Here is a 26581-nt window from a genome sequence, read left to right on the forward strand (position 1 = left end):
TTCCTCCACCGTTTGCTATACCAGCAGTTAATTTCACTAAGACAGTGTGAGAAAAGCTCAGAATACGTAATATATGCCTGGTTACAGGACATATGCTCCGGCATTGATATCTTTCTGAAAATAGAATTACCATCATGGGTCTGATTGGGCTTTTGGTTCTTGTAAGAAAGGCAGGGTGAGGATTAGGATTAGGGTCACCGTGGGTGTTATGATTTGGGTTAGGGTTTATGTAAGCTTCAACATTAGCATTTCGAGCTTGAACATCAATATGTCATGGAACCAATATGGCTACACGTACTTATAAAAATGATTTATTTCATTTCCACCACCACCAGAAAAAAATAGAAATACAATGAAACACTCGTATACACAGATAGGACTATAGAATGCAGTCCCCTCATACAGAAAAAAAAATATAACTGCAAAAAAAAAATACAAAAATTGACGCAGTATAGGCCTACTGTATCACAAGGGGCATCCGGCAGTCTAGAGACCAAGAGAACCCTTTGTATTGCATGGACCATGGTCGTGTTGGTCGGCTTGAAAGTATTACCTCGTTGAGAATAAAGTAATTTTTTTTTTATTTTCATTTTCTTTACCACTCATAATAAGAGATTGCTAGCAACTTAAATTTTTGAGTTGTTTCCTTCTCTCATCTCCGACCCCCTCATCTTTTTGTGAAAGGCAATACGTGTTTGAGCGCTTGTTGTATACGTGTTCACGTGTCCACCACTACTGCGCTGCCCGGACGCGATGCTTGTTTTTGCCCGGACAAAGATGGCGCGCGGCCTCTTCATCTCGGCACACGAACACTGCGTACGCGCCACACGCAGTCCGCGCTCTAGTATATTATTAGTATACATCTCTATGAGCACAATCAATCAACGCGCGCAACGAACGCGTAAAACCCATACGCAACGTACCTAACCGCCGCGCCCGCCGCTCCATAGCCACTGCTAGCTAGCCGCCCGCGTACTATTACTGCATGCATAATAGCACTGCAGTAGAGATGCACACTCGCGATTTATATGCAATATCGATGCACTTGGTAAGCGCTATTTTCGTCACGAGAAGAATGCAATTCTCACGTAAATGTACACTTCATGAAGATTGATGTCTTCGTTCCAGTTCGTGGAAAGAATCAAAGATCTACTAGGGAGTGCGGTAGGTAGTATTTACGGTGTTTTGTCGTATATTTCCCACGAATGAAACTTGAAAGTATGGTGGGATCCGATCGGGAGGAATTGTAAATGTAACCTCTGCTGCGTGCTGCTGGCTTTGGGTGTAATACACTTAACAGTGCAGTGTTATTAGTCATTTTGTTGTGTAGACTCTGATGGTGCGTGCAGCAGTGCAGTGCACTCTGCGTATTTACATGTGATACCTCAGTAGTCGAGCTTTGTCAGGAACATGTCTGTGATCAGTGCGTGGTGATGCCTAACTGCGACCAGCAGCCTCAACGTACAACGTACAGTGTTGGGGCTGCGCCGTTTTGGCATCAATATTTTAATGTTGTACCAAACGGGTGCCGTTCGTTCCGGCGCTGTATTTCCTTAATTTTTCAACAAAAACTACTGGGAATACTTACATGGGTCGACTAAACCTAAATGATTCACATCGGCGACTGTTTGATGCATTTCATTGCTTATGATGCAGAAAATGCTGTCTTATAAGGCAAATATCTTCAGCTCACCGATGCTCACTAGAACTCACAATCACTTGCACATGCGCACACAATGCATTCAGTGCAGTGCATTGACAGCTGTATTACTCGCTACATGATGCATATTCACCGTGCGATGATGCATTATTCATATCCTTTTGCGTCCGTAACGTTGACGTCATTGTTTACGCATGCGTAGATGCGTACTGATGGATATACACGTTCAAAATAGCAGCAAAGCTCTCCACTAGGGCAGACCGCCTACTCCTAAAAAATGTGGAAAATTATGCAGTTTCCAGATAAATTGGTGAGAAGGACCAAGGCAATGGGGTAGTGTATATTTCATTTTATATTGTTACTGTGTTTATGATGGACATTTAGCCATGGTTTATTTGTGAAGTTGCCGTATATGTGGCAATAGGGAGTTGTTCGTGATTCTCACTTGAACGAAACTGCGGGGTAGCCGCCAGGACCCCGCTGCAGAGCGGCGGGTCTCCGGGGCTAGGTGATGCCGTGATGCGGTGTGTGTATGAGTAGGGTGTCTGGTAGCCCCGGAGACCCGCCGCTCTGCGGCGGGGTACCGGGTCCTGGCGGCTACCTCGCAGTTTCGTTCAAGTGAGAATCACGAACAACTCCCTATTGCCACATATATCTATACGGCAACACCATGGCCAGTTTCACAGTTGGATGGAACAGCTGAGTTATGGCGATGTTTAGGCTTAAATCTGAATTTAGGTAGCAATACGTCTTGATATCTGAACTCGGCCTACAAAACATGTAGGATGAAAAGAATGAGACCACCACATGCTTTCATATGATACCAAATTTATGGGGATTTGTTCCCGGGCTGAACCCGCGAAAATGCCTGAAAGGTGATTTTAAGCCAAAATTGTGGGGTCCACGTTTTGACCGAACGCGCGCCCTACGTTTGCCCATTGCCCAACACGCACTGAACGCATCTGGTAGTCGTAAGTTTATTTGAAAATGCTAGCAGTTGTAAGCGCTTTTGCAACCAAAATGTGACTTCCGTGATATCACTTGTATCGAAGATAATATGATAGATTTCTCTTATTGTAAAAAAAAAATGTTTTGGAATAGTTTTATGTTCTGTAAATGCATATATGATATAGACCTACAGGTGCAGTCCGGGAAACCCGCTCATGAGGACCGCCCCCGCGTACGAGGATGGTCCCTCCTCATGAGGACCTCCCCCCGCCTCATGAGGCCCCCCGGGGAACGCCTCATGAGGCCCCCCATTCACTTCTTATTCATCTCACATCTGACGTATAAATTGTCGCAACTTTGCACGGTGATTTTTTGTTACACACACATGTCCACTATCCATGATGAAAAGAAGAAAGAATCCTGTCTGGTTTTTTTTTCAAAAATCGAGTTTTAATCAACCGATGCAGAGCGCCCATCAAAACACGGGCGCCAGCGCGTTCGCACAATGCAAGACTGCCGCACCTAGCGGCCTGATCCGACTAAATATTTTCGATGCTTTTTTCTGCGGCTCTCACCTCTCCGCGCACGAATCAGCCTCGTGATGCTGAAGTCTGACATCTTTTTACACAAATTCGTAACGAGAAAAATTAAATCAGTACTAACCTGATCTTGTCCATATATTCCAAATTACTATTCCACACTGATAGAGTAGGTGGGTAGATGACATACTCCAGTTTGTTAGCAAAATAATCACTTTGTAGGTATGACGAGTTCACTTTCTTCGTCAATTCCGCCCACGATTCCCCCGTTTGGGCGCTTTTTCTGGAATCATCCCGCGACGCGACGTACGTCGCATCACATCACGCATCCAGCACATACCAGACTGGTATGTGCTGGATGGGTGATGTGATGCGACGTACGTCGCGTCGCGGGATGATTCCAGAGAAAGCGCCCAAACGGTAAGCGGGCGGCGGAAGATGAATAAGACATGAATAAGAAGTGAATGAGGGGCCTCATGAGGCGTTCCCCGGGGGGCCTCATGAGGCGGGGGGAGGTCCTCATGAGGAGGGACCATCCTCGTACGCGGGGGCGGTCCTCATGAGCGGGTTTCCCGGACTGAGGTGTAGGTCAAAGATGACTTGTGAACTCGCGACTTGTGCGTGAATTTTGAAGGGGATGACAAAGCGCATCGCGCTACCGACGCCCTAGTATGAGTAAAACTAGACAGAAAGATCTGTCTGTGTGGAGGAGCCTTTTATATTTGTGACGTTATCGCTCTCCTCCATAAGGATGGGATCCGTGAAGCCAGACGCAGTCTCCGCGGAACATTCCCCGAAGACCAGATACAGACCGATCTTTCGGTCAAGAGTAAAACTAAAGATTAACTCAATAACTGTTACTACTGTTTTCTTCGACCTTGTTGGAGGAGACAGACACCTCTAACGTTACGTTTAAGTCTGTGGTACAGGACAGTAGATGGCAAAATATGGGGTCTTTAATGTGTGACTTGTATTTGTTGTAACAATTGAACTAAGTGTATGATAAATGTAACAAGACCAGTCTTCACTTCAGACATGTCGACACTTGGGCTTTTCCCCAATGCAAAAAATAACTGAATATTTCACCCATTTGTTCAAAGAGTAAAAATCATATCTACAACAATGTAGTCTAGATATGTCAATTATAAACTATTATAAAATGGGTTCAAGAATGTAGCCAGTAGGAAGCGCTGAAATGAGTCACATGTGCTTCCTTTATTCTAGTCCCATTGCACTGCGTGTTAAATCCTATTGCCAATCGTCTGTGCGCGCGGCGGCTCCTTTGAATTGCATGCATACGCGCTGTCAATCCTGTAAACGACTTCTAGTTCGGGCTGCCGGCCGGCCGGCCGGCCGGCCTTTCTTCCCTTGTGCATAACATGTGTAGCGTACGTATACTCTTTATACGTACACTTTGTACAGTACAGTAGACCTAGCGTTGTGGGACCGGACGCGTACATGGAGTCACTTTGAAGGGCAAATCCAAAGATTTAGCAGGTTAAATTCTCACGCCGTTTTCAGAGTATGTTGTCTAGTAGGCCTATATGAGGAGTCTATATCAAGTCTTTAAGGTAAAGGGTGCATATTCTATGTAAAATAAGTAAGTTTTCATGCGGGAACTTACAAACTATGTAAGTGTCCGGAAACCCAACCCCCATCATACTTATACTGTATGTGCGGGATTTCCGAGTGCGACGTGCTTAAATGTTTGGGACGAACATCTTCGGACGTCTTGACCCACAAAGGTACGTGAAAAACGCTGAAAAATGCTGTTAGTTTTCGAATTTTCGACCCATTTTATAAAACAAATGATGCACAGGATTATTTCGTGGCGTTAGTGGAGGCGTAGCTCACTCTCGGGTATTTACAATGTAGTGCAACATGCATTCAGCTTCGCCTCGTGCATGTTTCACAAGTGTAAATACCCTCGAGTGCACTATACGCCTCCACTAACGCACTCTATCCTGTGCGTCATTTGTATACTGGTACTTTCATCTCAGTGTTGATTTTGTTAAATACATCATACAGTTTGTAGGTCTGAATTTCACAGAATCCCAACAGTCTATTATTATCACCATGATAATCCACCAGAATCTGTCCGGCCTGGCCAGAATTCGGCCACACACGCTACATTGTATGCGCGTTCAATGTCAATGTGTGTACTTTAAGAATGTGCTGCACCATGTAGATCTACACTAGTTTGTACATTGTTGCTAATGTTGGTGCAAGTTTGCATTAGGGACGTTGCGTTGCGGCACCTGTTGGTGTCTGAATTCTGGTGAGTCGACGCTCGCATTCAACTCCTGTAGAGTCTAAATCTACAGGCTACATTTGGTCATTGCATGTGCATGTAGAAGTACATACATGCATCTAGTCATAGAAGATGCCATCACACTGTGAGCTTGTGATAAGCAAAAAATCTTGCAACAGAACAGCATATTTCGTGATTTTTAACACTTTTTCGACGCTCCTGATTCTTAAAGGAAACCAAAGGCCGCAAAGAGAAAAGTGGATTGAGTGAAAGCAGCAACGTTCACGTACAGACTGTAGAACACATCACTGATCAGTTAAAGTTTGAGGAAAATCAGACAATCAATGCAAAAGTTATGAATTTTTAAAGTTTGGTATTGGAACCGCTGGATGAGGAAACTTGTGGAGTTCATGACATGTCAAATTCTGCTTTTTTAATGGCGAAATTTGAGATTTTTTGATGGATTTTTGGAGGTGACTAAGGGCCTTTCCTGTTGTGATCGACAGTGCCAGTATGTGAAATGATGTGTGCATCATGATTATAGAATTTGCTTGCTTGTGATTAGCGATGTGTCTGAATTCTGGTAGGTGGCTGAAAACTGGTGAGTTTAACTCTATCCTTCTAACATACATGTATATCCACCCCCCCCCCCCCATACACACACAAAGCAGATACTCCATAAGAAGCCAAATTATCAAGGAGAAAGTTCATGAGAAATGGGCCTACACACGTAAATGCACATTCCATTCATCATTGATTGTTATGTATGCCTACGTGGAACCTCGTGTGGTAAAGTAAAACAGTAAGTGACAGTAAGTAGGCCTGTACGAATTGATTGGAATTGATACATTGTAGGCATGATTAATTATCCTTTTCTGTGTATTCTTGTTTGTTTGGTTTGATTTTCCAGATGCCTCGCTCAAGGTACCCTTCACCAAGCCGATATTCTAGTCGGCACCGACATCGAAGAAAGCAGAGAACGCCCTCGTATGTGAGGGACAGAGACAGGGATGACAGAGACTACTATACCTCGCGGGGAGACTATGGCTCATGCAGATATCGGTCAAGAAGGTATGGATGCACCGGCACTGAGCCATCTTGACCCTGTATCAGATTGCTGCAAAGTACTATTATAGTTTGAATATGAGCAGCAGAATGCTGCATGCATGGGTCTTGCCTGCAATGCAAAGTGGCCTACATTGAACAACAGAGACACATCAAAAATACAAAAAAGGAAAAAGGATTCAAACTTTGTTTTTATTTTGAGAACTACCATAAAAGGGGAGGGGTAGGAAAGATTTGATCATGCAATTGAGCATTTCTGAGTACTGCATGTAAATTAGTGTGTGGTAGCAAAACTGCTTCCCTTGCTCTAATCATTTGACGAAATAAAAAGTTCATTGAACCTACCAAAAGTACACTGTACAAAATAAATCTCAAGAATTGCAAGAATTGTTCCTTCATGTCACATTTTGTTTCCTCTGTTTCAGTCATGAGTACTACAGGGAACCCTCACCATCACCACAGGGTAGGCACTACCGGGACTACGACCGGGACAGGGGACGGGAACGCCGGGACCGCTACTGCGAGGACCGCTATGGTGGGGACTACAGGCACGAAAGCTCGCACCGAAAACGCCACAGTAGGAAATACCGCCGGCCAAGACACCACTCCAGTTACTCAACGGTAAGTTAGTACATTTCTTAGACTGCAGTGGTCCTAGCCCTTTTTTTTTCTTTCCAGGTTATAGTTACTTTTTTTTTTTTTTTTACTTCCTACCAGATTTCAGTTAAGCAGAGGAGATGCACCCAGCCATATGTTATGTAACAAGGGGAAGAACCAAAAAAAGAAAAGAAAAAAAAAGGAGTCTTTAGCAGGAACTGTCTGCAGTCACACAATTTCCTGCAGGGCAATTATAAACCTGAAGGAATTGTTTTTTGTGTCGAGTGTCCAAGAGTTTTGCGTAGACTACAGAGGCTGTCTAATGCTGGAGACAATTTTGGGCACAGTTCCAAAGACAAGCCAGTATTTAGCAGGTTTGAGGTACTCCAACAATTTTCCTTCTTTTTTTTCTTTTCCACTTTTATTTTATGAAAATAAGCATGACGGGAAAATAAAACTGTACTGGAAGAGAAATCAAAGGAAGAAATGACATGAATTTAGAAGTTTTTCATGTCCATCTTTTTTCTCTACATTTTTTTTTCATTTATATTTTACTTTATTGTGTTTGCTGCTCTCTCAGTCTAAGATATTTATTTTCAGTTGATAGCGTGACACGTACTCGAATAAGATTTTTTAATACCATCTCCACAAATGTAAAAAAGAAAAAGAAATTGGAGAAGAAAATGCAGCATCACGTTATATTGCTGTTACAATTCTTGTCTTTAACGTAAGATATGTCATCAGGAAAATTGACATTGGAAAGGTAAGTCAATGTCAGTGGGAAGGAAAACACCCAAACACAACAAAATGTGATGCATGCTGATTGCATGTAAGTTGAGTCAATTTTGATTACCAAAATCAGCACAGGTAAAACAGGAAATTTTTGGCGACATTTTCATGCATTTTTTCTTTTTTGCTTCTACAAGGGGATGTCCATATCATTTTCTTTGAACCTGACTGCTTTCATTTTCCAATTACGAACAAATGTTGGTCTAAACGCCTGTACTTCTGCACTTTGCTTTTCAATTTTTTTAGACATTTTTTTGGTTGTTTTTTTGTTTTTTGGGCGTGTGTGGATATTTTCCGTCGAATTCTTGATTAGAATACATCCGATACAATTACACGAGAGAGATGATGAGGTATGAGTGCATTTGTGGCCCTATACCTTGGCGGACCACAAAAACTGTGTGTGATATGGATGGCTCCCTGTCCTAATAGATGAGTGCAAGGGACAGGGCTTTGTCTCCAAAAAAACAGAAAAGAAACGCAATGATTTAGTTATGTATGCCATTTGCATCCCTATCTTGTCTTCTGTATGTATCCTCATGAAACCATTTGTGGGCCAAAAACGATGTTGCTCACTCAACCTCCAATCAAATGCCCACCTGCCGCCAACATCCAACATCTCAAATTCACCGTCCCTGCTGCCCAATGGAACCGCCCAATCGTCTCATCTACCCAAACCGCCTTCGACTCAATCCGTGCCATACCCAACCTGACGGCCTGATGGGACTGTTCCACCGCGCTGTGTGCGTGGACGCTGGGTGCTGCTACTGGTGGTTCTGGCGGCATTTTGTTGATGGCGTCCGGCTTGGGGGCTGGTTGCGGCTGCGATTGTTGATCCCCGGTGTAGAGTCGGCAAAGGGAGGAGGGGCAGAGAGCAAGCGTTATAGATGATGATGAGGGCCATTTGATCTATCGGCCGGGAGACTGCTTGCAAGCAAGATGTACACATGCAGCTTCGTAAATCTGTAGCGCTCCTTTAAGACATCCAATCCCTTACTCCATGCACATCTTGATACAAACATCACCACCAATTCATGACACACCCACAAAACATACACATGGCTACACATACATTGACCCAAGTCTTTTCACTTGATATTTTTTTTCACCCTCAATGAGTGAAATGAAGAAAAATACATGACTGGCAAACACTTTGTTATTTCTGTAGGGTTCTGCTATTATTATTACTTCTTGGCAAACAATCTGTGCTTGTGTGATTAACTTTCACATTTCCTTATTTTCCAGTGCATGAACCTAACAGTGTCCAGTGTTCTATGCAGAGGGTATTTTATTTTTGAAGGAAAAGAAAAGGAAGGAAATGAATATCAAAGGAAAAAAAGAAGTATACAAAATTGTATGTCATATTCTGTGCACAGATGTATTGTCTGGCTCAGCTTCGTGTACCAGATTTGCTCTTCTTTTTTTTTTTTTTTTTTTTCGTAGTGTTACTTTTATGTCAGTGACGTGTCTCGCAGAAAGCGGACTTTGAACCCATAGTGTTTTAGATTAAATATTTATTGTGTGCAAGTTACCACTCCTGTGCAGTTTTTCCTCCCCCTAAGACAGGGACCCGTCTCACTACTGTACACACCCTAATGCTTCCCCTCCTCTCTCTGTCCTTTAGATGAAATCACCTCAACACTTGGGGAGGGCACCTTCGGAAAGGTGGTACAGTGTAGAGACATAACAGCTGGGTAAGTTTAAAGGTCATATTGCTGTTGGGGCGACAAAACCTCATATCTCAAAAAGGTAACATGTTCAAGAGAGCGAAAAAAAAAACATAAATGGCTGCCAAGACACCATAACAAATTGGATTGCCTTTCATTTGACATGGTGGGATGGCTTCATTTGTTTTGTTTTGTTTTGGGTTCTTTTTTTTTGGGGGGGGGGGGGAGGGGGTAAGATGGCTAGGATTTGGATAGGACATCACTTCAGTGCTTATCTGACAATTAATCCAAAACAGGGATTTCCCCAAAAATTTGAGGTGCAAGGTCTTGTCACCCCAGCAAATATAATTTTGCAAACATCACAAAATTTTGCACGATTAACGGTCATCTCCCAACATCGTGTATAAAATCTTATGGTGATACACCTCAGAGCTTTTAAAGCGGAAAAGCAAAACTTACCCCGTGTCATTCGAGAAAACACTCCCCTTTTCTGTCGAGAATAATGGTTGGAATTTTTTCAGGGTCAGAATAAATTCACTGGAGATTGTTAGTATTGGTTACCCCTCCATCATAAAAAGATTTCCAATTTCATTATTCTGTGGAACAGTCTGAATTACCTATCTACAATATACTAGCTTTTGAAAGGATTCTAATTTTATGGGTACATATGTAGTAAAAGGGACACACTGTTGAATTTAAAATCTGGTTGAATTTTGTCTGCTCAATGAGTTGACATCATTGTATTTTGGTTGTCCCAGACTGTTTCGACTTAACAACAACAATAACAAAAATCATCAGTGTTACTTATGCTGGTAATATTGAGCACTGTGTTGGCATAGTGATCATTGTAGGGGGCATGTACACGTGTAGTACATTTTCAGTGGTTATCTTATTGGCACAACCCTGATCCACAATACACGCCAAAATCACTGCTGTGCAGTATCTGTATTGCCTTGAAATGATATATGTTCCCTAGTGAAGAAATTTGCAGTGAATGCTTTTCTCCAGTGATGCTGATCTAAGGTTGATCATGTACACTGCAACACAAGAGTGGTGTCTGTTTCGTATTTCAAAGGACTTTAGCCCCCAGAGTGTAATTGAATGAAGTTTTCTTTATTTTGTCAGTAAGTCATGGTCATAATTTTAAGCAGACTCAATGCCATGCAGAAAGGACTCCCATTTCAGCTTCAGTGTTTTTGTACCATTTACGAAAGGGACAAAAGGAATATTTTTCTTTGGACAGACAAAAAGAGATATTTCACACATGCATCTAGGAATAGATTAATAGTAAGAAAGATAGCTGATCCTATCTTTCGGGTATTATTTTTTAAATGATTTAATTGTATTCTGTAACATATTCAAAGTACAGGTTGTGACATTCTCTTACAAGTAATTCTGTATTGTGTGCAAAGGTCTATCAGCTTCGTGTACTCGCTTCTAAAGCTTTGTTTATTGTCAATTTTATTTCCATCTGTGGCAGAGGTGCGAAGATCGCGTTGAAGATCATCAAAAATATCGAGAAGTACCGAGAAGCTGCCAAACTAGAAATCAATGTTCTCGATAAGATTAACGAAAGGGATGCCAGCGGGAAGAGGTGAGATACTCCTGAAAGAGAAAAGGAAATCAAAATATTAATCACTGATATCCTGCTCTCTTGTCATTTTTATTTATTTATTTTTTTTTACATGTTACGAGTATGTGGAATGGAAGAAACTCCTCTGATACATGTAAATATTTACCACATTTGCTCTTTGGTGCTGCATGAACTTGCTGAACTCCCCTCAATAATGTCGGTATAGTGTTCTTATCACATCATGGATCAGTTGAGCTTTTTTTTTGGGGGGGGGGGGGGGGGGGTTGTTGGCTCATTTTCCATAAACATAACCCAAGTCAAATCCAACACCTTGACTTCGTCTAGCATTCTTCAGTTTGCCACTTTGCATTTAAATGAGCAATTCTTTATAAATGAGCATACAAGTTTCAACTCCCATGTATATAAAAAAAAAAACACGAAAACAACCTGTGTTTGTATACAATACCTTTGCCTGTGCAAAGGTCACGAAGCCTGCTTCAGCTTGTGTGGAACTTCATGGACTTGTGTACAAATGGACTGCACCAGTAGATAGCAGTGCCTGTGTGTATTAAGTCTGATTTGAAGTATTCTGGTATAAAAGAGAAGTCACAATTCACGCTGCTGTGTGCATAATGTAGCTTTTGTGTTTTGATGACATGCTGGATTGTACTTTGAACATTGCTTCGTGTGTTTGGCAAATACTGTAGTGTGCCGAAGTGAGGATTGCAATGGCTTCTAAACTCCCTGATTCTGCAGGCAGCTTCTGAAAATGTTAATATTTCCAACATCCAGATTTGAGAATTAAAAAAAAAAAATCCTGAATTGAGAATTGATTTTTGTCCATTTAGTTGGATGTAACACACTAGGATCTCCCTGGCAACTTGTAGGAATCTCCCCAATCTTGATGTGTGAATGTTGGCAACCCTGGTGTGATGTAAGATTTTAGACAAGATTGCTGTATGATATCTTACCAGCATTATTTCATAAGATGCTTCAGTTACACTGTACATGAGATGGTACAGCTACTCTTAGTCACTACTGCCAAATTGGTGTAATGTGTGAAGTGTATGTTTATGTCTGTCCATGTGTGTATGTGTGTGGTGTGTCAGTCTGTGTGTGTGTGTGCTTGTGTCTGTGTGTTGTAGATTATCATTTGAACACTACACGAAATAAGCATGTAGAGTTTTATGTCATTATTACGAAGGAATAGTGCATTTTATAAGCTGGTACTTTTGCAAGGGTACAATTTTCCTGAATTTTGCAAATAACTTTTGGATTGCAAATTTAAAAACACTAAAAAATGTCGCATTGTGCTAGGGTAATAGTGCACTACCAATAACCTTTTTGTCTTGTGCTAAAACGACATCTCACGAAAATGTCCAGGATGTCCTCATTTGCGAAAATATCTGTACTCGAAAATAACAGCTTATACGGTTCCCCTTATAGTTCAGTCTAATAGATGTCTATTATTGTGTCTACCATTATTCCAGCTTGTGTGTTAAAATGTTTGACTGGTTCGACTACCACGGGCACGTCTGCATCGCCTTCGAGATTCTTGGCCTGAGCATCTTTGATTTCCTGGTAAGTGCAGCGAGAATACTTACTCAACCCAGTAAATGGAGACATGTATTAAAAGAATACTCTTGTGGTGTGCCTGTCAGTTTTTCTCCTTTTTTATGCCATATGTGCTCAATATGCTTGTCCCAAGACAGTTTTCTCATAAATGATTAATTGTGCACAATCATTCAAAGCTGTCTTTTGATGTACATATTGGAAAAAGACATGCCAAAAAGACTTGTTTTTGTAATTTGACCTGTTTAAGACCTTTAATCAAGATCGTCACATGGGGAAAATTGTCAGATCATCTCATTGAAGGCTTTCTTTGGGATGGTGTGAAGCAGAAACCAGTTTATTGTTTCATGGAATGGCAGCTTGTGTTGTAGAGATATCACCAAGGTTGATATGTCTGTTAGAACTCATGTTCAATGTGCAGCTGTCTTCATAGAAGAATACAAGAAAAATTCAAGGAATGCCCTTTGCTTTTCAGTGATAAAATGCAAAATTGCTTGGGGGCTGAAATTTAATACTGCATGTTGGTGTGAATTCACAGTTGGTGGAAATGTAATGAATTACTGAGAGATTTATCCTTACTCATTGACCTAAAAATTACCACTCCATAGTTCACTCTGATGTCGAAATGCACACTTGATTCAGATCAGACAGATATCCCTCCCCTTTTCAGTTTCAGTGGAATTTGTTGCCACTGTTTCCTATGAAAAGTTTCATGTATCTATATTTTTCCCCCATATATATTTGCAGAAAGACAACAACTACCAGCCTTACCCCATGGACCACATCAAGCACATCTCACACCAGCTGTGTTCTGCTGTCAGTTGTAAGTTGCAAGCTTGTGGCATAGTAGTACAAACACAAACTAAACAGAATCTACAGTACTATTTCAAGAGTGTGAACATGTAAACCAGACACTCATTGAAGATACCAGCTGTCATTATGAGATTTGTCAAAGTCAAGCCCCAGGGCATGTATAGACAGATCCTTGGTCCAGCTACTTGACAGACTGTGCATTACAGAGCATGGGGATTGACCTTTATAAAGTTTGGTTGCATACCATGTCATTGCTGTGCAATGAAACAAGCAATGTCAGACCACATACTGTATTTGCTTCATAGAGGAAGAAGCATTTAAATGTGTATTTTCAAGTTGGACGCGACATCGTTTTCATGTAAATGGTTTGATTTGGTATCAAAACTGAGGTGATGATTGAGATGATGGAGTAAATTTCATGTGAAAGCTGCCCTGCAGCAAGCTGGTTCATGAATCTGGATTTATGCAGTGAGGAACAATTATATTGTGCTTTAATTAGGAGCTGAGTGAAAGTTGAATGGCTTGCACAGCAGCTGCCAGATACACCTAATATTAAAAGCAACTGAAATACCGTTACAATACTAGGTGCATGTTTTTCTTCTCGTGTTTGTTCAGGAAATGTTCACTGAACTGTGTATGGAAATCGACATCAAGGACAAATATGGATTTTGTTTGTTTGTTTGTGTGGAATTGTTTGTGTGTGAAAAAAAAGATATCCTTGGGTGATATTAGTAAATCATATTGCTGCCTGCTGTGGATCTTTAGAGGAAAGTCTGCATGTAATAAATACCTGTTATATGTTGTGATCTTCCTACTGCAGTTCTCCATGACATGAAGGTAACACACACTGACTTGAAGCCGGAGAATATCCTCTTTGTCAACTCTGCCTACACCCTTACATACGACCATGCAAAGGTAAGCAGAAAGGCTGAAAAGACTTGGGTCTGCCTTCCTTTCTTTGTCTTTTGCTTTTATTTTCTTTCGCCAGAGTATTTTGTAAAGTGATAATAGAATTCCTCGCATTCTATGTAGAGGATTATCAGCACTATCCTTGGTCTGTAATTCCTATCTTCACCCATTGTAATCTGTAAACAGGTGTTTGTCAAAAAGAGCACCATGAGGATTTGAGCTGGAACTGTCCTGGACTCTTTTGAATGCTGCTTCCTGTGTGTCTTTGTTGCATATTTTTCAAGAGTTCTGATATTTTCAGTACCATCAATGTTTGAACACATTGTTTAGTCCATGGGCCAGGCCAGATATTGGTACCATCTGAGGTGGCAAAACCTTTTTGGTGTCATTTTGTTTGTCGGGCATAGATATGCTTATCAAGCTATGATAGCATTTCCAAATGAGTAGCTTAGTCATAATAAATGAATTTTTAACCAATTTGGTCTCGTTGTTATATCTCTATACTTCTGAATCGAAACTAACCGCAATACAAAGAAGAGCACTGTCTTCTGTATGTTCCATAGAGCTGTAAAATGCAGCTCTATGGTATGTTCACAGGTGTTCTGTTGTAAACGCGGTGCGCTTAGTCTTTATTCAAGGCAGCAAAGGGAATATCCAAAGGTTATGATGTCCACAGCGCTTAGTCTTTATTCTAGACGGCAAAGGGAATATCCAAAGCGTATGATACAGTGTATATCCTTTTATCTAAAAACAACAACAACAACAAAAGCAATTCCTTGTGAATTTTACCGTATTTTTCAATTATTTATCATTTTCCAGCGAAAACCCTACGGTTAAAATGCTAATACCACGCCAATGTCGCTTTATTTCCCTCCAACAATATAAGATAATGCAAAAAGAATGTACCGGTACACTACGATACATTATAATGAATAATATTGTGAATGAACAGAGTGATTTTAGTTTAAAACTGATGTATTTGTTGATAGAGTAGTATAAAAACAGTATAGATAATCCCTTTTATGAGGAACTTTAGATATGATATCGGTACATTGGTCTAGATAAAGACTAAGCGCACCGCGTGACAGCTGTGGACATCATAACCCTTTGGATATTCCCTTCGCTGCCTTGAATAAAAACTAAGCGCACCGCGTTTACAACAGAACACCAGTGGACATACGGAAGACAGTGCTCTTCTTTGTATAGTGGTTAGTTTCGATTCAGAAGTATAGGGATATAAAAACGAGACCAAATTGGTTAAAAAATCATTTATTATGACTAAGCTACTCATTTGGAAATGCTATCATAGCTTGATAAGCATATCTATGCCCGACAAACAAACTGACACCAAAAAGGTTGTGCCACCTCAGGTGGTACCAACAACCCATTCTTCGGGTCTTGGCCCATGGACTAGTTAGGTAATAGACTCTGTGTGAAGGCATTTGTGGTAGTAACTCGTCAGATGTGATGAATGATTTGATACAACTCGGGTTTTACGAGAAGCTGCCAGGAAGACGGCCTCTTGGATGGCTGAGACAAAAGATTAATAAGAAATGAATAGATAGATGAAGAATAAATGGAATTGCAATATAGGCCTGAAGTCATGTCAAAGCGCTTGACTTTGTGTTATAATCTTGTATGAAAAAGGAATGCAGAAATAGAATAAAATGAAATCAATATTGTTCATGTTTCATAATCTGTGAAACTTTTCCTTCCTGTAGAAGCGAGATGTGAAGAGAGTGCAGAACTGTGACATCCGACTGATTGACTTTGGGTCAGCGACCTTTGACCACGAGCACCACAGCACGATAGTATCAACCAGGCATTACCGAGCTCTGGAGGTCATTTTGGGTGAGTCGAGTGTGTATGTGTACCTCCTTTATGAATTGCACCGCATATGTCTCTGGTGTGTCATATTGTCATGCTTTTTGTACTCTGTTTCGTCGAGTTCCTGTAAATGCCATAAAAGAAGTCTTAATTTTTCACGAATCAGGACTTCCTGACAATTTCATAAGTGATTAAATTCACAATTGTGGACTACAGCAATGAACAGAAAATTGAACATGCATGTGTCGCATTCATGTTAGGATCAGCATTAATATTTTTGCATGTTTTAAAATTTGGGAATTTCAAACTTCCAAGAACTGCTTTATCATTGCTCTTTCTATTTATTTGTATGTTTCTCATGCCTTGGGTTTACTTTATTACATTCCTCCCCCCATTGTTCATGGTGTGCTTGAATTGTTGTCATTGGGTATGCCATCATTTTCATGTTTCTATGACTAAATGAACTTGCTGTGATGTTTAATAGTGTTTAGTTTCAAACTGCCTTGATAGTTGAGTGGAAAGATATAAACAAGAAAGATGCAACATTTTCTCTCCTTGTAAAACTGTCACAAAAAGACAGTAGCCGAGGATAGGGGCCAAGTTTGTAATTTTTCTGTTTTCTTCTTCCTTTTCCAGAGCTTGGCTGGAGTCAGCCTTGCGATGTCTGGAGCATTGGATGCATCATGTTTGAGCTCTATACAGGGTATACTCTTTTCCAGGTAAGTTTATGTAGGCGTCATAAGGTGTACCATTTGACTGGCAAGAAAATATAGGGTCTATACAGCTGAGACTAACTGTCATTCTTTGTCACAAGTTAATTCTTTGATGATGCATTGATACTTTGCACGATCAGTTTGGCATGCTTTCATTGGCCAGAATGACTTGTAGTATCCTAATATGTGAATTGAAGTTAAAAGGAATGTATTGAGGATAACAACAGTCTTCCAATATAAAACAGCATAAATATGCACAAAGTTTTCATATACTCATACAATGCTTTGAATTGAGAGATGGCCCTGTGTTTTAGATTACAGTGCAAGACTTTCTTCAGTCATATCCTGTTTGACAAAACAACAGACATTCATTGAGTGCTATCAAAGGATGTCCACAGCCAGATGGTGATGATTTTGTACAGCTCAGGAAATTTATGTTTTACATACTGTGGACTCCCATTATGGCGAAGTCCTCGGTCTTTCATTATATTGAAATTTCATTATAACCGAACAAATTACTAAAAATAAATGGAGTTGATGATGTTGCGGCCTGAATTTTTACTGCGTTGTAACCGGAATTTCGTTATAACCATGTTCGTTATAATGGGAGCGCACTGTACTTTGCTGTATCAATGGTGTTCGACTGAGCCCATACATGAGTCAAAGTACATTCTGATGTCGTCTCCCAAGGAGATTGCAGCCGAGTTAAAGGGATATTCACTTGCATGATCACTCAAAATCAATTGCTATCTTTACACCAATACTTACCCTATCATCCTTGAGTGCATTTACAGAAGGAGCAGAGGCCACCTGTGTTGTATCAGGAAAAGGTAGTGAGCATCGCCCCATTATTTATTTATTTATTTTTTGTTTTGTTTTTTCAGACACATGACAACAGAGAGCACTTGGCCATGATGGAAAGAATTCTCGGCTCCATGCCAGCTTGGATGGTGAAACGGACAAGGTGAGGCAGCGTAGGTCAAACAGATTACGCTAAGCTGCTATATAGATCTTTCATATTGTGTGTAGTGGAGTGGGATATCTAATGAAGAACTTTCGGAAATCAAGTACTCGTAATGTAACATAGTGACTTAACCATATACAGTTCGACCTCGATTGTCCGGCCTCATTTTATCCGGAAATCTCTATTATCCGGACGCATTCACGCAGTGAAGGACTTTTTTTTTTCATCCAAAAATTGAGAAAAAACAGTGACTTTCAACTCAATTAAAATGTCTACAAAACTCACACGATTTACCTACAATATTCCCGACAGAACTAACATAAATTCACACCACATTATCATCGTAAAAGTAAGCAGTCATCACCACCGTTGCAGGGTACACTACCTGCCTAGCTGCCAGTGCACTGGGACAGCAGCTTGGACGGCAGCTATACATTAACATTGTATCTCCCATATCTGGCCAATTCGCTTATCGGGATGAGCGCCGGTCCCGACATGGTCGGTTAATCGAGGTCGAACTGTACATCAGTCTCTTGTCTGAATCAAAATGACCCCCCCCCCCCTCGACCTTTCGCGCCACGATTCCGCAACGCGCAAAGATTTTGCTGCGTCGTTTCATTACTTTTTTCATTGAAGTCTCCTGCATATTTTGAGACCAAATTTGCGACGTCCGGGTACACTGTTCTGAAGTTACGTAATGTTTTGCATATGCATGTCAACCCCAAAACGGCTCAAATTCTTGATATCATGTGCAAATCCAATGCAAATTGTGTTTTTTTTTTGTTAAATTGATATAAATTAGATTATTTCAACTTTAAACCATTGAAATTAATCAATTCTAGTGTAGATAAGCTTGAAAAAGTGCCTGCAACAAATTTTGGCAAAAAAAAACAATAGAAAACAAAAGGTCGAAAAAACAATAAAATACATAAGAAATTAACAAAACAATAAAAATCAAAAGAAATTGATTTTGATTTCGCTATTTTTTTATAAGAAAATTGTTCGATGTGTCTTGTGAGGAACTCTGACACAAAAATTTAGATATCCTTCAGTCATTTTGATGGAATTACAGATGAAAATATGGTTTCATGCATAAATTTGCATAATTAATTTACTAGAAATAGAAAGCCAATATTTATCTTTTGTATGACCATGTAATCTTGTAGTTGACATCCGGCTCTATCTTCAGGCAAAATTTTGCAGCGATCACGCGATCGGCGGCCGAGATCTGAAGGGGGGTCAAATTGACCTCAAATAGCCCAGTTAGAATAGGGTTAAAGCTTTCTTGAAAGTAAGGGTTTTTTTTTTTTTTTTTTTTTTTTTTAGTATAATGAAACGATGTTCTGCTTTCCTTGAATGAAACAGCTTTAATAGTGAATGATAAAATGAGCTGAAATTTTGATATGGTGTTGATAATTATAGGTGATAGAGAATAGGGTAAATACTGTAAAATCAGAACTTATAGTGTGCATGAAACTTGTGAACTTTGAGAGGAGCCAAGTTTTGCAAAAGTGAAATGCTGTAATGCACACGAATGTTTTCATCTACACAATGCATTGAATGCCAATTACAATGCTGTACGTACATCATGGTCAGCCATTCGCAAAAGTTATTGTACAATGCCGCAAATAAGACCGTCAGTTTCAGTTTAGGAAAAATTCATGCCAAATATTTCTTGTCTTACCAGAATGTTTCTGGTCTTACCATAGCACTGGTAACTCCGTGAAATGTTTTTACCTTGTGTTGTAACTACTAAGAGGAGGCATCACAAAATATCTTATTTTGTGCCGAACCTGTAGGAAAAGCAAGTACTTCTACCACGACCAAGTGGAGTGGAACCGCAAGAGCTCGTCGGGCCGCTACGTGTGTGAGAACTGCCACCAGCTGCGCTTCTACATGGACAGTAATGAGGACGAGCACCGGCGTCTCTTCGACCTCATCGAGGAGATGCTCGAGTACGACCCGTACAAGCGCATCCCGCTGCGGGAGGCCGTCTCGCACCCCTACTTCACCGAGACCCTCTACCGGGGTAGCCGGGACTCGCACAGCATCAGTAGGTGACGCTAGGCGTGGCCGCTGGACCCACCTCTGCCTCCCCTCAACTCACCCCACTCCGGCGATGCCCCATCCCTGCTTGGCAGTGCTGTTTGCTCCTCGGGTGGGGAATCCTCATGAGGATCTTCTATCATTTGCCACCAGGATGCCATCTGAAATCCTCTCTGTCTCTTTTTGAGTGAAAAATTCAGCTTATGAATGAGCAGAAGGCTGTCCAGCAATGGTGCCACCTTTTGTCATATCTGCGATGAAAAGTGTCGCTTCTGTCATAAGAACTTGTATCATTCAAGATCGTACGGGAGCTCTTGAAAGTAAGTGCATGCTTAAGGTGTTTCAGTTAACAGGTGCACGGGTGAAGTCTTAACTATAATTGAAATCTTTGACTTGATAATAAGCTATATATTCACCGCTGTGCTGTGGACTGGAACACACTTGTCCCTGGCTCAATTGCCTCATTCAGGTCGATAAAGCTATCTTCTGCCACGTTAGCAAGTGTCAGAACCAGTCCCTTGTAGAGCTGTATGAAAGGGAATAGGTTCTCTGAAAGAAGTTTCTTGGACACACAGATGTCACACACACTCACATGTATCCATATGTACACGAGTTTATGTCGGGACACAAAGGGCGTCTTGCCCTTCCACACTGCTAGTCTCATTCCTGCCAGGGAAGATGTAAACTGCTTTTCACACTGAAAAGAACAAATGCGACAAAAGATGATAAAACCATGGTTGAGTTAGCAGATAGATGACCTTCCCATTCCTTTCGGGTAGCAGAAAACCCTCAAAACATGCACGAAAACAAAACACCCCCTCCCCCCCCCCCCCAAAAAAAAAAAGGAACGCGGCAACAGCAACAACCTTCCATACTTTGTATTTTGGTATGGTACATGCGTAGTTCACCACATTTTTACTTTATCGTGTAGTTACTAGCTTTGTACCAAGATGATGAAGTTGCTTTTCTTTGAGCAAATGTTGTCCGAGAAAAATGTCAACCAAAGCATTCCTGATTTACAATGTATGCTTGCAGGGAACAAATAACTTGTGCTCTGTTTAATTATTGTAATCCTAGAGATTTCATTATAAAGAGTCTTGAATAGATAATGTGAAAAATCCCAGCTGCATTTATGGCGACTTGTTAAGGTAGTATGCACTCACAGTAATTGACCACAAGTTGTGTGGTAGGGCATTAACATTAGAGGGCTTACATATCTGCACCAGATTGTAGGAAAAAAATTATAATGAAAGCCGAGTTGGACTGAAATGTGGACACGTATTACACTTAATCTTAGCAGTAATTTAACATAATGTGCCATTTAATCACTTGATATATCTAATATGGACTGCAGTGAAAGCGGTGTCAATTACACTGTATGGGCATTACTGACATTATATCCTATTAGTAAACAGTCTAGCTGATGTAAAACTGTTCATGTTATCTCATGGTGTAAGGACAAAGTTACAACTCTCAAATATTTATTCAAACGACTTGCATCCTCTGGAGCTGCTGTAACTACTAGACTATCTTATCCCGGTGCTTACATGACATATATCCGAATAGACAAGGAAGTTTTGTAACTCAGGTTGTGTTATTTCAACAAAGTGTTGCAAAAACGCATATGTGCGTCTAAAAACAGACTCGAGAGTCACTGATCGTTATTATTAATATCCATGGAGTAAGAATTCAAATGGTACATGCATTTAGGAATACTCCAATGCAACTGATTGTGCTGTAGATTACACTTGGTGCGCAAGAAAGTCGATGCTGCTTCTGTGTCACACACAAAGTCAAAGCCTCCTCTAGTTGTTTGTGTGTGTTTGTATTGATTAGAGTTTTTCTCAAATTCTATGTTGACCTCTGCAACTATTGTGGACCCGCATTCAAAATCATCATTGCAGAACATAATTATTCCATGTTGCTCATACTGTCCACAATCAGACAGCATTTGTACTAGTAGTTTAACAAAAAAATCTGATCGCATATGATGATGAACAAAATATTATGATGCTGATGAGGATGATTATGAGGATGATTATGATGACAAATAGGAAACAAAAGCTATGGAACCAACTGCTGCATCTATGTGTTATGAGTTACATTGTAAGTACGGCAAGTTTATCACTGATGTTGGTGTGAGAGCTAGACGTCCAACTTGAGAAAAGAACTTCCCATGTTCTTTTTCACAAAGCGTTTGCGCCTGCGAGCTGTGCCGGTAGTAATGTATGCAAGGTGGTATGTAGTGTGGCCAAGATGGTACATTTCTTTTTTTCTTGTTTTGATATCTAGTGTATTCTTAGTCAGTGCCTGTCCTGCAGAATATAAAGGGAAATGCTTGTGACAGATGTTACAAGATCGTAATGATGTGTAACGGTAAGAGCTTAACTTGATTGCAGATTTAGATCAAAGCGTAGTGAAGAAATGTCCACAACACCACAGTTTTTCCCAAAGAGATGTGTTGTCAAATGCTGCATGCGGAGCAGTTACTTTGAGCCACATGACCTTCCATGTGTGTGAGTGTGTTTTCTGTGGATCATGTAAAGCTACAGCTACCGGAATATCACGTAATGTCAAGGTGCAGGGAATGTACGTTGTTGATCACCACATTTATAACCAAACCTACTAAACTACGACAAGCTTTACTTGGCTCCAAATCTAAGCAGTAGCGATGATATCTTCCACTCATAGCATTGTTGGGTTTTGTTGAACACTTGTCCAGAGCAGAGTGAGGAAGTGAGAAATGTCGCCCAAAGAGTGATCTGTTGACCTATCAATGAACACAGAGCTAGACAGGAAATGCTGTTTAGTGGTATGCACGCATGACGTATTGTGGTCAGTATTACTTTAATGATTTTTGACTGAAGCCACAGCACAAAGGCGCTTCTCTATGTATGGTGGTGCTTAACTAAGTTCAAAGGTTACTCTGAACATTTATTATTAGTACATGTGAAGGTGGAATGAATAAAACCAGTTGAATGAATTGTACCATGCTGAGGGTATTGATACGTATTATTTAATTGATTATTACTTTGTGCAGGGAACTTATCAAAAACAAGGGAAAAAAATAAGGATGATATAGGAGTGACCTATGATTATTATTTATCAGTTGCCTGCTATAAAAACAGTTGAATCAGTGGAATTTCTACTATATTATCATAAACATTTGCAGCAGTAAGTCCAGAGAAGTACTGAACTGATATTTGTCCAAGCTCAGCCAAATATTTGTGTTGTTCTTGTGCTTTTGCAACCCATCACAGGGCTGCAAAACTCTTTATGTGCTGTACAATACAATGTTTCTGTCAAATTCATTTGGTCAGACATCTCGAGGCAAAATTTATTCAAGATTATTCCAGGGAAGACATAGTTCCCATTATGCCTGCAGAAACTGTCAATTTTTGCTCGGAAAATTTACATGTATGTGTATGAAACGTGTGAAATAACACTGTGATAACACAATTTCAGGTTTGGTAACGTCGAAAATGCTAAATATTAGCCAGAAAGGTACTGTACGCAGTCAGTTTTGAAATCTCAGAGCATGTCTCCAGTCGTGTTGCTCCATGCAGTACAATAAATGGCAAATCAGGCCATAGTAGTATCCATGGTAGAATGCAACACATGCAGCTTGTAGAGAAATACTACTGCTAGGCACAGTCCATCATCATGAAATGTTCTACCTACCCACTACCATGGACCTGCAAAGAACCCTAAAGTAACACAGTGGACTCCCGTTATAACAAAGTCCTCGGGACCGGCAGTTTTCTTTCATTATATATCGAAATTTCATCATAACTGAACAAATAAACAATAAAAATACATAGTGTGGGTAACGTTGCGGCTTGAATTTTTATTTCGTTGTAACCGGAATTTCGTTAAAACGGGAGTGCACTGTATACATACTGTACAGTCAAAATTATTCTTCACTTTTGATCTCAGAAGTACTCCAAAGCAACTCATTATCCTGGCAAACCTTCGTCAACCAGACAAGTTTCTTGGTAGACCCATTAGATATATTGCAAGCAAATTTCAAATGGTGGGAGATGAATTTTGAGCCCTTCTGAGAACTATGTTTTACCTTCAAGAAGTGCGTTACTGTATCGTTGCCAAGGTCATGTATGTTGTAATATGCCAGTACGGCGGTATGATGAGATTTGGATACATACATACATTCTAAGCGTGAAGCGGGCGTACATTCATCTGAAGGCGCAGGGCACAAAGTATAACGGTGCCCTGCGTGGCATCCATGCCTGGTTGGGGACGGATGCAGTGCTGAGAGCAGGTGTGAAACAAAAGAATGTAGATCTAAATAAATTTGTGCCTATAGATTCGATGCAGTACAACTTCCGGTGTCTGGGACACTATTCTATCAGCCTACAATGTAGTAATTCACGTTTGCTGCTCCCTACCGTCTATAGTAAATGTGATGGAGACCCCCAAAGCTACACGCAGTGAAAATTTGAAAAAAAAAAAAAATAGATGCATAGGATATTTGAAAGAGAGAGAGTAGTATACTTTCAAAATAAGATATGGCAAAAATGTTTTGATATTTTTTTGCTTTGTCTGTAAAAGTGTGAAAAAGGAGCATGCTGAAATTCAGCCGGGAGAGATTTCCTCGGAATTTTATTATCGTTGTCCTAGATAAGTTCATTGTCTTGTGTTTATCTGTATTAATTTTATGAAATATAATAAATATGTATATATGTATAGTACATCAAGCATGAAAACGTGTTATCGCTCAATGATTTCATTACAGATAAGCATAGATACATTGATGTGATGCTGAGAGAGGGAAAGAGGGAGAGAGACTACACAGTGAAGCTGAAACTCAGGGAATTTAATGCATATAAATTCATGTATATTTAAAGTTTAAGAACAGTTTACAGGAAAGAAATGTTTCATAGCACATGAGCTAAATGTGACCATCATTTGAGAGGTATTCCTGATGCAAACCTTGTAACAAGTATTGAAAGAGTGCATGTATAGTACTTTAGGTTCGTATTGTGCATTTAAAATGTACATGTACTTTCATTAGGTGATCCGAGTATTTCTATTGGGTTTCCTTCTCTTTTCTTTCCTTTTTCTTTCCTTTCGGGAGGGGGAGGGGCAAAAGGTGAATAAATGTATTCGAATCACATTCGAATGCAATTACACACACATTTCTGGATAACATTTCCTCCCCCACCCACCCCCTCACACACACACACATTTCATTTGAGTTTGATTCTAGAGAAAGATGCAATCAAACATACTGTAAAACGAGGAATTTTCGTATGCATTTTAATTTCGCGAATTTCGCGAGCGCCAAGATTCGCGAAATTAAAATGCACGCGAAAGTTCTTTTCTACACTATATGTATTGAATGCCAGTGGCAGTTCGCGAAAATTTTATGCCGCAGATAAGGCCGTCGGCTCCAATTCGCGAAAAAGTCATGCCGCGAATATATCATGTTTTACAGTAAGTCAGAAAACCAAACATAAGTTAGTCTGTCAGGCTTTTAAAACACAACACATGCCAATGGAATACCGATGGCATGGCTACAATCTATGTGACGAGGAAACTGAGAGAAAATCCCATCGACAGAATTATTCCCTCTCTTTGTTTAACAATACAGATCTCGGTTATTGCTTCAGAATCATCTTGTTCACTGTATCAGTGATAATAAAGCATGAGCCGCCTGCATGCATGTACTGTAGGTACTATGTAGACAAGCTTTAATTATCAGGCATTCATTGCACAGTGGTTGTGAATGCAGAGGCCACCAGTGGTACTGCTATATATGTTACATCGATCGTATCGAGAGATGTATCCTTACATAGCATCAACTCAGAAAAATGCTGCACAAATGTTGTCCATGTCTTCCAATCAGTGTTATTTCTGACACTTTTTTTCTTGCAGTAAAAAAAAAAAACCCCTAATAAACGCAGCATAAAATTTACAGACACAATCTCATTGCATTTGTCTCTACTGCACTGCAATTTTAATAATCAACTGTAAAATGCATTCAAAATAATTCTAGCAGTTCATACACACATAGTATCACAAGAACATGAATAACTTAAACTCACACAAATCATCCATCTTAAGGACACTTGTTGGACAGCCCGAGTTTAAAGATAATCAAATAATGCAGCATAGTGAAGCCTGATCAAGATACTGACAGCTTCTAAGTTTTGACAGCCAAAAACACAAACGAACAGACAAACAAATGAATGCTTTCTAAATGAATCGGAGTACAATTATGCCACAGTTTTCTTTAGGTGCCGAACAAGATTGGACATGTCCTGGGAGAAAAATAAGACAGAGTTAATGCAAACATACATGATGTTGTTCAAAACAAACAAACAAACAAACAAAGTGTTAGAAATGAAACCATGCTGCTATCTTGACCTGTTTAGGATGATCTGATTTTGTTACACTGTACAAAATGCATTTCCCATATTAAAACACCTGCCCGAGTTTCCTCTGGACTAGTCTTCAACAGGTTAAACAAAGAATGATAACAAAAGACAAGAATCACTGAATTGCATTGTACCACATTATACACTCCACAAAACAAGGCCTGAAATGCACAGGGCTGTTCACCATGCAAATGCTGTTTTGCATACTGAAGAACATAACATTCAATGTCACAACAAAGCAGGAAAACTTACA

The 26581-nt window shown here is 40.2% G+C and overlaps 1 protein-coding gene across 1 annotated transcript; it reads left to right on the plus strand.

Moving 5' to 3' along the window:
* The first annotated feature begins 1057 nt into the window (after positions 1-1057).
* On the plus strand, positions 1058-24619 carry LOC139710164 (dual specificity protein kinase CLK2-like). The gene is made up of 13 exons (XM_071622097.1): positions 1058-1164; positions 6309-6469; positions 6889-7084; positions 8694-8787; positions 9471-9540; positions 10994-11107; positions 12577-12667; positions 13406-13481; positions 14292-14386; positions 16102-16231; positions 16844-16926; positions 17805-17884; positions 19684-24619. Exons 1-13 carry the CDS (start codon positions 1114-1116, stop codon positions 19943-19945), a joined length of 1503 nt encoding a protein of 500 aa, XP_071478198.1. The 5' UTR covers positions 1058-1113; the 3' UTR covers positions 19946-24619.
* The last annotated feature ends 1962 nt before the right edge of the window (positions 24620-26581 follow it).

Source organism: Diadema antillarum, unplaced genomic scaffold (assembly GCF_040938485.1).
Source record: "Diadema antillarum isolate AM-2024a unplaced genomic scaffold, OU_Dant_1.0 seq00001506_RagTag, whole genome shotgun sequence".
Classification (NCBI taxonomy): Eukaryota; Metazoa; Echinodermata; class Echinoidea; order Diadematoida; family Diadematidae; genus Diadema; species Diadema antillarum.

Bases quoted from the DNA above. Each gene is read 5' to 3' on its own strand.
- LOC139710164 (XM_071622097.1), top strand. From the start codon at position 1,114: ATGTCTTCGTTCCAGTTCGTGGAAAGAATCAAAGATCTACTAGGGAGT. The intron at 8,788-9,470 runs GTACACATGCAG...TCTGTCCTTTAG, and splicing joins AGACTGCTTGCAAGCAAGAT to ATGAAATCACCTCAACACTT. The intron at 11,108-12,576 runs GTGAGATACTCC...CCATTATTCCAG, and splicing joins AGGGATGCCAGCGGGAAGAG to CTTGTGTGTTAAAATGTTTG.